This window comes from Bicyclus anynana, chromosome 17 (genome assembly GCF_947172395.1).
Source record: "Bicyclus anynana chromosome 17, ilBicAnyn1.1, whole genome shotgun sequence".
In the NCBI taxonomy this organism is placed as follows: Eukaryota; Metazoa; Arthropoda; class Insecta; order Lepidoptera; family Nymphalidae; genus Bicyclus; species Bicyclus anynana.
Window position 1 is genome coordinate 4,207,913 of NC_069099.1, and position 13,707 is coordinate 4,221,619.

At 40.4% G+C, this 13,707-nt stretch overlaps 1 protein-coding gene across 1 annotated transcript; it reads left to right on the forward strand.

The window, feature by feature from the left end:
* On the forward strand, positions 1–7,485 carry LOC112044691 (uncharacterized). The gene is made up of 6 exons (XM_052886685.1): positions 1–62; positions 865–949; positions 1,900–2,031; positions 3,107–3,180; positions 5,502–5,609; positions 7,304–7,485. Exons 1-6 carry the CDS (start codon positions 1–3, stop codon positions 7,473–7,475), a joined length of 633 nt encoding a protein of 210 aa, XP_052742645.1. The 3' UTR covers positions 7,476–7,485.
* The last annotated feature ends 6,222 nt before the right edge of the window (positions 7,486–13,707 follow it).

A 13,707-nucleotide genomic window follows, 5' to 3' on the forward strand; every position in this document is an offset into this window, starting at 1 on the left:
ATGGAGTTTGCTCGACGCGAGTTCGGTAAAGAAAAATTTTGCTTCCCTAAGAAACTCGCTCCGTAAACTAAGTTATTTCATTTGTAAAATAAATAGCACGTACGTCGTTCTGTGTTTACAATCATTTACATTAAGGAATTACAGAACGTCTAACTCTAATATTGGACTAACCGCCTGTCATGGCTAGACAATCTTTATTTTATAAGACTTGAAAGTTTTCTGGTCATGTTCCTACTAAAGTATACGAGAAGATATAGACTGAAACTGGCCATGAAGCTGAAGTGGCAATGGGCGGGGCACATAGTTCGAATAGCCGATGGACGTTGGGGTCTTAAGGTGCTGGAATGGTGACCCCGCACTAGAAAGCGCAGTGTTGGTCGACCGCCCACCAGGTGGACTGACGACATCAAGCGAGGCGCTGAATGCAGGCGCCTCAGGATCGTGATGTTTAAAAATCCCTAGAAAAGGCCTATGTCCTGCAGTGGACGACCATCGCCTGATATGATAATGATGATGATGTTGATGATGACACATCGATACATCTCATGACGAAAGACTATTATTTCATCATCATCATCAGCCGATGGACGTCCGTCTAGCAGTGAAGCTAGATATAGTCCCTGTTTCCCTGTGCTGGGATGAGATTTAAGACCAACGTTCATTGCCTCTTCAAAGTATGGGACAGGCCCATCGCCACTTCAGCTTTGAGACTCGGTATGCTATTTCTGATTCTGTCATCCTGAATTACTCTAAGCTTTAAAGGATGATATTAAGCGACCAAGGACGACTTCATTTTTAACGTAAACTCTACCTTTTTCACTATTAAATCTGACACTATTTTATAACCAAAATTTGTTTTTACAGTATGACGCTATTAGTGTCTCCATTCTGCAAATGCCACAATGTAGAAAAAAGAACACTTATATTTCCACCGACAAGTTTATACGGGGTAAGTATTTTTTACCGTTTTTTTAAGAATTTTATTATATGACAAGGACTAACTTGTCATTAAATAAAAAAAATGTTACAATGACATTTAAAATATGACAAATAATCCCATTGTACAAATTATACAGTGCTAGCAAGTTGTGTACGATATATATACAGGCTGGTACACATCTGGCTAGTGCAGACCGTACCCGCGAAAGTAGTTAAACTAATAAACATATCAGCCAAATAAGTATCAAAGAAGCATTACTGGTATTACATCTGAAGGACATAGTTGACGGTCAAATAACAGAAAGACGAGGATTTTTGCTTATACTTGGGATGACGAGCTGATGTTGTAGACGAAATTAATGTTGATTTATTTATATACATAAAAATGAAAGGTCATGAATACGAAATTTTAAAAACCGCATAACCGCAAACCGACATACAAAGATGTAACAAATACATCTTCGCACCTCCCTGTACAAACAGGGGGGTATTTATAGTTGGGTAGTACCCAATCTGGTACCTAGAGGAACGCTAAAACCAAATTTTGCGACAGGGCTGGCTTACGGAGGTCTAGGTTGGACGAAGTCGAGTGCGTCTGCTAGTGAATTATAAGTGATGATTTTCCACATAACATGCAGTTGGGTCATTTGCTTATTTGGCCAACATTTATTATAAAAAAAATATTTTCGCCTTTCATTCAAGATTAGATTAGGGGACAACCCACCACCTCCCATGGCCCTTTCAACCTCTCAGTAATTTGGGCCGAATCGAGGGAGGGCGAACCCGGTACTTGCTCTTTGCGTGTTCCCGGGACGCCTTCTTGACTCTCTACAAGTTATTTTCTCTTTTCGCTCCTTGTTCCTTGATACTCACTCTCCCCCTTCTGATTAGATTAGTAGCACCAAATGCGCTGCCCGCCCTATATGCTCCGGCCCTAACTGTAAACTGTTTGTGTTCCAGACGTTCGTAGCGATCGCCGTGCCGCTCGACATACCCGACAGAAACGTGTTCGTGTCGTACAACTTCGAGTCCAATTACTCGGTCGTCACGAATATAACGCAGCTCGACGAAGTTATATTCCCTAACTTACCTGTAAGTGATCATTAATATAGTATAAAGGTGGTAGAACAATTTGTAACGTGTCGCGAAGCTGATGTGGCAATGGGCGGGGCAGATCGAAGAGCCGATGGACATTGGGGTCCCAAAGTGCTGGAATGGCGACCCAGCACTAGTAAGCGCAGTGTTGACCGACCCCCACCAGGTGGACTGACGACATCAAGCGCATCGCAGGGATTCGCTGGATGCAGGTGGCTCAGTATCGTGATGTTTGGAAGTCCCTACAGAAGGCCTATGCCCTGCAGTGGCTGATATGATGATGATGATGATGACAGGTGCTGATAGACTTGAGAATTCACTTGTAACAGAACGTCGAGAATTCGCCGTTTTTATATTTGTTAAAGTGAACAACGAGCCAATCCAAGCCAAATATTGCTACGAACATCTTGGGAATTCTTGCGATCGCTCGATTCGGTCAAGCAAATCTGCTCACTATAATGCTCTCGTATTTTTCTGTGATGAAAATTAATGAATGAATCAGTCCCAATATCAGGACCATACTTTGGTTCTTCTTCGGATCTCCTCATTTCTGATTCGACTCTGAGCCTTCTTATGAGGCCTATAGTTAGCGACCTAGTCTTGGAAGCATAGGTCATCACTGGCAACACGCACTGTTCGAAGACTTTTGTCTTCAGGCACTGAGGAATTTCGGACGAAAAGATCTCGCGGAGTCTCCCGAATGCTGCCCAGCAAAGTTGGATTCGGCGGTTCACCTCTTTCTCGAAATTGGACCTTTCTAACTGAACCATATGTCCTAGGTATATGAATTCGTCTGAAATTTCGAGTGCAGCGTTCTCAACTATAACTGGGTGGGGTGAAACATGAACGTTACACATTATTTTCGTTTTGGCCATGTTCATTTTCAGGCCCACCTGTTGAGAAACATTCATTCATTGAGCATGGTACTAAAGTCATCCAGAGTTTCTGCCATGATGACTACAACGTCCGCAAACCATCTTAACATCCTTACTCCCTTATTAAAAAATCTTGGGAATAGCAAGAAATCTTAGAACTTGTTTAAATTAAGTTAAAAACGTTATAAACTTCTCAGGTAATCGCAGCAAGGCACAGTCGCAGTATCACCCGGGAGTTGGCATACACGACCCTCGAAACCAAGTTCCAAGAGTAAGTCAAACACAGAGTTGTGAAAACTATGTTTCACTTTCATGTTACTTGAATTATGCAGGCGCCCGATGTATGGCATTGTACAAGTAACTAAGTGAGAAATGCAGTTTGCGACGTGGAATTTGGTACATGTTCACATCGTTGGTTTAACTATAACCCTATTTTATCTTAGCAGACGCTAGGCTGTTTCACCCGCGTTGCTTCCATCCGCGTAAGAGTAAGGAGATAAAAATATAGTCTCTAACACTCACAAATAACGTGCCTTTCTATTGGTAAAAGAATTTTCAAAATCGGGACACTAGATCCAGAGATTACCTACAACCTCACACACTTATAAACTTTACGTCTTTAAAAGATTAGTATATATATAAATGAGAAAGGGGTTTAGTAGTCACATCGCCATCATAACTTCAACCGATGGACGTCCACTGCAAGTCACAGGCATTTTGTAGGGACACGGTGTAAGGCGTCTACATCCAGCTACTTCCCTTTGACTCGCTTTTTGACGTTAGTGGTATTACACCCTCATGTCTCAGAGAGTCATGGCTTGGGGTGCTAGTCATTATCGTCATATTCAAATCGAGCACTTTTGTCATTAGCATGCGATAGTGATAGTTACAGAATGAAACATTATCACCCTAAGCCCGGCAGCCTTTTGATTCTGATCTCCATATCCTATCCAAGGAGGTATGACTAGGCTTTTAAAACGGGCTGTTAATTTGGATGTTTAGCTATTGATGATGGATATTTCACCATTCAGTTCCTAAAGGGGTTTACAGAACAAGTAAATCCTTTGTACCAAATACAAATATGAACTAAGTAAAGATTCAAGAGCAAAAATAAATCCTGCTCGGATATTGACTGTTTGTTTTAAAAGTACGTGTTCCTATAACAGTGCCCGCTTCAATCAAGTGAGTAACTACCCACTCTTTGAACTTTGTTCCCGACTGTTCGATATGAAACTTCCGAAATTTGAACACAACTACAGTGGAGTGCCGACCGAACTTGTTTTTTGATTCGTCAGATTATTGTTTGATAGTAACAGAACGGCCCGTTTTTAGAGTTTCGTAGTAAACACTCTTATAGTTAATAATAATAATAATAAAATCCTTTATTCAGCTAAAAAAACAAATTAAAAAATCAAGAAGAAATTACAAACTAATACTAACAGAGCTTACAAGCTACTTAAAGATACCTACTTAAATTACAAAGTTCCTTTGTCTGTACTTAGTATAATAATATAATAAAAAAATTCAGCTGAATGGGGCGCTGCCTCAGCTCGATACTACAGTTGAGAGCTGTAGTGCTGATTTTCAGGCATGACCTCCTTTTATAGTTTTCTTATATAAACCCAACGTACCACCACCACGTGCAACCGGTCTCACGGTCGGACACCGACTGCCCCCTCTCCCGGCCTGCTTGTGACGTATGCGCTCGAGACAAACACTATAAATACATACACTACAGTAGGTATACATAATTACATTATCTCCGTTAGTCCACACACGGCTTAGCTCGGAGACTTAGGACTAAAAAACTGAAGTTTAACTGAGTAAATTAGGATAAAGTATATCCTAATTTACTCAGTGAAAATGTGGCTCTCTAATGGTAAAAAATTGTTAAAACGGTAAATTAGTTGTTAAGTCAAATTGTAAAAAACATAGAAACAAAAAAATCAACTTTGACCTCTATGTTTTAATATTAACTTATATTAATAAATGATGAATTATGTTTCAGCTAATTATTGACCATTCTTAACTTGCAAGAAAGCTTGTTGTCTTTGTAATCAAATCAAATATTTTTGTAATATAACCTACATTAATATCATATAGGGAAAAGATTAGCATTTTTGTTTGTCTAAATATATAAAACCCAAAGCTGACTGACTGACATAGTGATCTATATCGCACAGCCCAAACCACTAGACGGATCATTCTGAAATTTGGCATGTAGGTAGATATTATAACGTAGGCATCCTCCAAGAAAGGATTTTGATCAATTCTACCCCCAAGGGGATAAAATAGGGGTTGAAACTTCACATTGATTTCCACGCGGATGAGAAGTGGCGGGCGCCCGCTAGTAACGAAAAAACTCAAAACTACTGGACTGATTTGAAAATTATTTCACTGATAGAAAGCTGCAGTACCAGGGAGTGACATAGGCCATATTTTATGCCTGTATTTCTATGTAAATGGGAACTACGACTGTAAAACTAAGATGTTCTGCTAGTTAGTTATAAGGACTTCAGAAAACACAGTTATTTAAAAATCACAGACAGACAGCACAATTTTATTTATACGTATCGATGTTCACAATTCCAGACACGGGATGAGCGGGCGCGATTGCATGTTGCGCAACATCTGCGAGGCTGCCGAGACGCCGCTGCACCACAACGGTCTACTGGGACACATCATGCATATCGTCTTCACGTACGTACCTTTTTTTAATCTATAGTAATACTAGTAGATGCCGCACGGTTTCACCCGCGTGGTTCCCGTACCCGTAGGAATACGGGGATAAAATATAGCCTATAGCCTACCTCGATAAATGGGCTACCTAACACTGAAAGAATTTTTCAAATCGGACCAGTAGTTCCTGAGTTTAGCGCGTTTAATCAAACAAACAACCAAACAAACTCTTCAGCTTTATAATATTAGTATAGATTATAATTGCGAAAGTAAGTCTGTCTGTCTGTTACCTTTTCACGGCTAAACGGCTGAACCGATCAAGATGAATTTTGGTATAATGGTAAATGGGACTTTGGAGCAAAACATACGGTACATCACTAACAATCCATATTCGGCTCACTGCTGAGCTCGAATATCTTCTCAGAATGAGAGGGATTAGGCCAATAGTCTACCACACTGGCCCAAATCGGATTGGTAGACTAAGAAAATACTCTGGCATACACGTTTCCTCGCGATGTTTTTCCTTCAACGTTTGAGACACGTGATATATCTGTGTAATAAGCATGGGTGCATTTTTACATTATATTATAAGTACTAGTAGACGCTGCGCGGTTTCACCCGCGTGGCTCCTGTTCCCGTAAGAATACGGGGATAAAATGTAGCCTATAGCCTTCCTCGATAAATGGGCTATCTTACACTGAAAGAATTTTTCAAATCGGACCAGTAGTTCCTGAGATTAGCGCGTTCAATCAAACAAACAAACAAACTCTTCAGCTATATAATATTAGCATAGATTTAAAAATCTTCGGGGTATATAGTCCAAAGAGCCGATGGACGTTGAGGTCCCAAGATGTCGAAATGGCAACCCCGCTCTAAAAAGCTCAGTGTTGGTCGACCCACCAGATGGACTGACGACATCAAGCGAGTCGCAGGGATTCGCTGGACGCAGGCGACTCAGGATCGTGTTGTTTGGAAGTCCCTATAAAAGGCCTATGTCCTGCGGTGGACGTCCATCGGCTGATATGATGATGATGATCATTTTATATTGTTATTTCAAAAATCTTCTGATAATAATTTATTGAAAAATATATTTTATTCAGAATGAAATAATGTTGATAGCTATTTGTATGAATAGGTACGCCTTTATATGCAAAAGTCAGATGTCTGAACTCCGCGTCAACTCTGGCTCAGAATATTAAGTAGACCCTTGTCAAATAACGTCGAAACGCTGAAAAGAACAGAGTTTCTTTAACTAAGTCTTGCGTTTTTCCCTTCGGTAGATAATCTAAGAAAATGGGAAATGAAATTCTACACCTAACGTAGGGAGATGAAGTTAAAGTAAAAATACAACAGTTTATACTATTTTTATATCTACTACTAGCGATTGCCCGTGACTTCGTCCGCGTGCAAATTAATGTAAACTTTCAAACCCTATTTCACATTTATTTTGAATTTTTAAAATTTTATTTCGTATTTATTTATGAGTTATATAAACAATCTTTTAAAACTGTAACAATAAAAGTAAGGGACTTTCCTTACAACGTTTCAACCCCTATTTCATCCATTTTGATTTCAAAAAGTACCCTATGTTTTGCGGTTCAGACGTTTAGCAGTGAAAAGGTATTCAGACAGACAGACAGATAGACTGACTTTTGCAAAGCATCATTGTTATTATTTTCTTTTTATTTCTAGCTAAGTAAATATGTTTGTTACAGTCCATCATCATCGAAAGAGGAGGGCTTAGACGACGAGTACTACGAGGCCGAAGCTGACGGACTGCGAGGCGATTGCGACAAATACCTAGACCTCTGCCCCTTCAGCCTGTTTGACGTTATCACCAGGCTAGTCGAAATGCAACAAAAACCGCTACAGGATAATTTAGTTTGATTGGCTTTTTAATATACAAAAATAATTTTAATTCTTTTTTGATTTTTTAAATTAACACCTACAAGCTTATGTGTAATGACCATATCACATACAAGTAAAACACTTTCAAAGCAAAACTAAAAATACACTTCATATTATAACTATTCCATTCACGTGCCACGTCCATATTATGGAGAGAAAAACCGCAAAGACCGGGACTTGAGTGTAAAGTTAAGAAGTTCTTTTTAATATTTACATGTCAACACTTGCTTTATATCTACTCATGTTGCTCTCCCTGTCCAGCCAAATGTATTACTACAGCAGCTTTGCATATCCAATCTAATATAAAAACTTCAGTTCTGATTAGGCTAAGGTCTTTAAACAATAAAAAGTTCATAAAGAGATTTTTCTAGTGTCCCTCTCGCACTTCTACGCGTATAAAGCAATCACATTTTCAGTTAGTTTATTTCTTAGATTAGTAACTCAACAAACTTTCAAATAAGAGTGAATAATTTAATAAATTCCAGCTCGATGCATTAGTCTCGATTTATCGCCGCGCTAGGGAGATAATTGGAAGTGAAGCAGTCGAAGTTGCAAACTTTGCAGCACCATCACAATGTCGCATGCTTATCGGTAATTTTATCGGCTATACCTACTTGGGAGAGTTTGCTCAAGATTTCCACAATCTTGTTACTCCTTATTTACCACAGAACATCAATGGTAAGGTATCCATAATGATCTAAAGTATAGATACAATCAATATTCATTTTATTCTTCGTCGTCTTGAATGCTATATTGTGCGACCCCTCTGGAGTTGTGGTTCTTACGTAGTGCGAGTAGTGCTATGGTTCTTAACAGAGAGGGTTCAATTGCCAGATCGAGTCAGTTTAGGATTTAATAATTTCTAATTTAACCCGGCTAATTCTCTAAATCTAAATTAGCTTATTTATTACTCCCCGGGTATTATCTATCTTCTTTTTAAATTTCAGCCAAATCGAATCAGTAGTTGCGGCGTTAGAGAGTAAAAAACATCCAAACAAACATCCATACAAACCTTCGCGCTTATAATAATATTAGGAACTAGGATAAATATACTCATCAACAAGTAAAGCATACTAAAATGACGTGTTACTCATATATTAGAGTTAAAAAAATTATAAAATAGCAGTTTTTATTGAAGAGAAGATTTGAACGCGCCCGCATGCATTCCAGAGCAATTAGCAAGGAGATCCATTCTCGAGCGGTCAGCTCATTGTCCACTGAAATTAACACTTTTGTGTGTAATGTGGACCACAAAACTGGTCCGAGTGCACTTTATTTGTGGATCGAGACACTGTTATACGTGAGCCATAGTTATAGCCATAGTTCCTTTAATACTAAAGCGAAAGTAAGACTGTCAGTCTGTTTTTTTTCTTTTCACGGCCAAATCGCATAACTGATTTAAGTGAAATCACACTAATATTATAAAGGCGAAAGTTTGTGTGTAAGTGTGTAAGTTAGTTTGTTCCTCTTTTACGCTGCGGCTACTGAAGCGATTTGGCTGAAATTTATAATAGAAATAGATTTTACTCTGGATTAACACATAGGCTACATTTCATCGCGGAAAATCCATGGTTCCCTCGGGATTTGTGAAAAACTGAATTCCACGCGGACGAAGTCACGGGCGTCCGCTAGTTTAATATAAAGATAAATTAGACCTTGAAGCAGATTATAGAATACTTTTTGTTTCGAAAAAATCCATAAATCCCGCGGGATTTGTGAAAAACAAAATTTTGCGCGCGCTAATCATCTTTGTTTTTTTTTCTCAAAAAATCATATTTGTCAATTTTTTAAATATTAATAATATTCACGTTTACCTTTTCATTAGTCGAAAAGACAAAGTTAAGATAGGTACAACAGTCCAACGGGCGTGGATCGAATCTACGAATTTTCGGTGTTAAGTTTCAAGCTATTGGAGAAAATCTCTAAAACAAGTACTACGCCGTATTGATCCAAGTACCGCGAAGGTATTTATAATTATGATGGTAATTCTTTCATGACTTTCATAATATATTACATTAAAAAACATGAAGTGTCAAGACATTTTTGCAGATAAAGTCCCCATATTCCGAACACAAAACCTATTATAGTATAAGGAAGCAAAAATTCCTTTAGACCGGCACCCGTCGGGCGCAAACTTCATTTTAATTTTAAATCTCCCTTCCCTCCTCAAAGGCGCTCATATTTCGTATCTTATATATTTTTCTTTCCTCAAAAATAATATTAGTTGGGATATTTTGTTTGTTTTACGTACATTTTGTTTTACAACTTCGCTTATTTTATATTTTAAAATATCAGGTCGCGTAACTTTTGTTTTAAAAAGTCAGGTCTGTTTGACAGTTCTTTGTCCTACAGGTAATAGTGCTCTCATCTCTTGTAAAAGCGTGTAAGTTGCGGCATCTAAAAAGAACGTACTCTCCAACCTGTACATAAATAGACAAAACTGCTTTTAAATAATCACGCTATATAACGTTCCTCGTTGGTATAATAACTACCAGTGGTTATAAGTGGAGTTCTGGTAAGGGTGGTGCTTAATTTTTTATATTATTATAAAAAGGAGGTATTTGTACAAAGTTGTTGCAACAGTGATTGTATAGATAAGTGTATTTGATGACTTGACTTCAGTTTTAATTCTCTCATTTATTTATTTTCTTTCTTTTTTTTTAAATTTTTAACAATATAAGTATAATAAAATACAAAACATTATTAAAAATTTATAAAAAAAAATTCACCCTCCCGCTGCGGGACATTTGAGTGTCCAAGCAACCGGTGGTCAGGGCTCCAGAGTGAGGAACCTCCTCACAATACGCGCCGTCTCAAGAATCACTGCCTTTTGTATCCGACTCTTGATCCAACAGTTAAGCGAAAGCTTCTTAAGATGTTGGTCGAAGCTTTTCGCTATAAGACCATTGACTGAAACAACTATCGGAACAATAATAGTTGACTCAACATTCCACATGGCGGTAATCTCGTGAGCAAGGTCCAAGTATTTTGATACTTTTTCCTTTTCGGCTTTAACCAGATTATCGTCATGTGGAACAGTAATATCAACAATTATTGCACGACGCACTGACCGATCGACTAGCACTATATCAGGTCTATTGGCCACAATATACCTGTCAGTGATAATCGTTCGGTCCCAGTAGAGCAATGCACTGCTATTTTCAAGAACTGACGCTGGGTCGTACCTATAGTAAGGCATCTCAAAATCGATAAGGCCATATTGAAGAGCAAGCTGTTGGTGGATTATCTTGGCTACTTGATTATGTCTGTGCAAGTATTCGCCGTTAGCAAGGTGAGAACACCCGGACACAATATGCCTGAGGGACTCCCCAGGACGATGACACGCTCGACAGATGTCTAGAGTGCCATCTTTCATAATGTGTTTCCGGTAGTTTCTCGTCTTTATAACTTCGTCCATAATTGCACAGACAAAACCCTCGGTTTCCCCAAAGAGGTCACCGAATTGCAACCAAGATACAGATGTTATTTGATCTACATCCGGCCCAGTAAGGGCCTTGTAGAATCGTCCATGCAACTCCTTGCTCTTCCATATTGCCACACGATCTGAGTTACTGATTACTATAGGCTTGCGCCAGTTCTCTTTGCCTAGGGATAGCGGGGTAAGTCCCTTATCCACTGCAACGACATCCTGATACATACTCACATTCATCTTGAGAAAATGATCTCTGAGATTGCACACCTCACGATTATGGAGGTTCCTGGCGTTTAAGAAGCCACGTCCTCCACACTTGCGTGGGAGGTACAATCTCATTACAGATGAACGGGGGTGATGCATCCGGTATGACGTCAGCAGTTTGCGGACTTTACAGTCCAGGGAATCCAGTTCGGTTTGAGTCCACTTTAGAATGCCAAAAGTGTATATGAGTAAGGGCATGACCCAGCTATTAAAGGCACGCACCTTGTTACCGCCTGATAAAAGACTTTTTAGGACTTTTTTCAGGCGGCCAAAGAAGCGTTCCTTCACTACCTGTTTCATATTCCCTGCCTCAATACAAAGTGCTTCTGTCATTCCAAGGTATTTATAGGTCTCGCCTTCAAGGAGTGATCTGAGAATGACAGTTTCTGAAATAACTATATTCTCGGAGCTCACTATCCTTCCTCGCTCTACATTGATGACCGCACACTTGTTTACACCAAATTCCATCCTTATGTCATTGCTAAAGGTTTGAGTAATCTTCAGCAATGACACTAGGTCTGTACGCTTTGATGCATACAGCTTGAGGTCATCCATGTAAAGCAAGTGAGATATGAGCTCACCACCCCTGCGAAGGCGAAAGCCTAGCCCTGAATCCCGCAGTAAAGTACTGAGAGGATTAAGGGCTAGACAAAACCATAAAGGGCTCAAACTATCGCCCTGGAAAATACCTCGCCTAATCCCTATCAGTTCATTCGATTCAGAACACTCAGAAGCGCCTGGGTGACGAAGAACTGTCATCCACTGTCCCATACATGACTCAAGAAAAGAGCATAGTGTTGTATCGACCTTGTACAACCGCATGACCTCCATGAGCCATGAATGAGGCTCCGAATCATAGGCCTTCTTGTAGTCTATCCAAGCAGCCATGAGATTTTTTCTGTTTCGCCGAACCTGTTGGCAAATAGCAGTGTCTATGAGGAGAAGTTCCTTTGTACCACGAGACCGGACCTTACATCCATTCTGTGTTGGGGCCAAAATATGATTTGCATTTATATGCATCGTTAATTTTGATGACAGAATGGATGTAAGGAGCTTATAGATGGTGGGTAAGCATGTTATCGGTCGGTAGTTTTTGGGGTCTGTGGTACTTCCGGATTTGTGTAGCAGGAACGTGACACCAGTTGTTAAAAATGCCGGTAGCGATCCAGTGTCAATGGCATTTTGAAATTGCACTGCCAAGATAGAATGGGCGCTACGAAACCATTTTAACCAGAAGTTGTGCAATCCGTCCGGTCCTGGGCATTTCCAGTTTGACGCCGGACGAATTGCACAACTTACATTTTCTGTAGTAATGGATATCGGAATCATTTTTTCCACCATTGCACACTCTTCCTTGACAGTACTCATCCAATCGCCTTCAGTGTGGCCTACGGGGGCCGACCAGATGCTACGCCAGAAATCTGACATAGCATCAGAAGTCGGAGGTTCCCCATCTGTCACACAGACACTGGATCGTTCCCAGTTCCTGTACACTTTCCGTTGGTCACTTTGGAAGATCCTATTCTGATTATACCGGTCAATACGCTCTTTATAACGCCTAATGCGTTGTGCCCATGCATAGACTTTCTGCTTCAAGAAGTCAATGCGTTCGGTGACACAAGCCAAGTACTGGAACGGACGTGTGTCAGTCCCAGCAAAAGCCTGAGTCACAAATCGCATAACTCTAGGACGATTGTTGCCCTCCTTGAAGCAGATTAGCTTAGCTATGAGAGTTCTAGTCAGTGTGATACGCCTTTCGATTCTGGTCCGCCAAGCTGGTGCTTGACCCGTCCTCTGCGGAGCCGTGCGTGGTTCAGGGAATTTGACACCCGCAATACGACACGCCGCAACGGCTCCACAGAATAGAATCGAATGCGTATCACTTAGGTCCTCAGATGTTACGAGATATTCACCTAAAATCTGATCTAGAACCCCCACTAACGCCATATTTCGTCTATGTACAGGCAAACGAGGCAATTTTGGTCTTAAATTAAGAGGCATGTACCTATATGTCATAATAGAATCCTCCAAAGTTCTCCTCAATAGCTCATAATTCTGGCTACTTACTTGCATATCGATACCATCCTGTAGCACCTCTGGGATGTTGGTTTGCAATGTTTGCTGAGGTAAGCTACGGATGGTATCGATTTGTACTGAAGTAGAGCGCAGTCGTTCAAGGTTAGCTTCATCCAGCAGATGACGTCGCTGGATTGCTCGCACCTGATCCGATAGTCGCTGCGCAGTCACGATCACTGTTGGCTCAAGAGTCTGAAACATAGACAACATCCTTGACCGGTACGCAGTAAGGTTAGTTCCCCCCTCTGTTGCCCCATAGTACGCACGCATGACGCTCTCATTGAGTGGACGAGACCATCTCATGCGGCGCACTATACCACCGGCAGCGGGAGCACTCACTGGAGCCCGCAGCTCCACTTGCCCCAAGCTCTCCGGTAGTATATCGTCGTCACTCTGCTGCTGGTATTGTTGCTGTTGTTGTTGCCGCCGCCGTGTGGT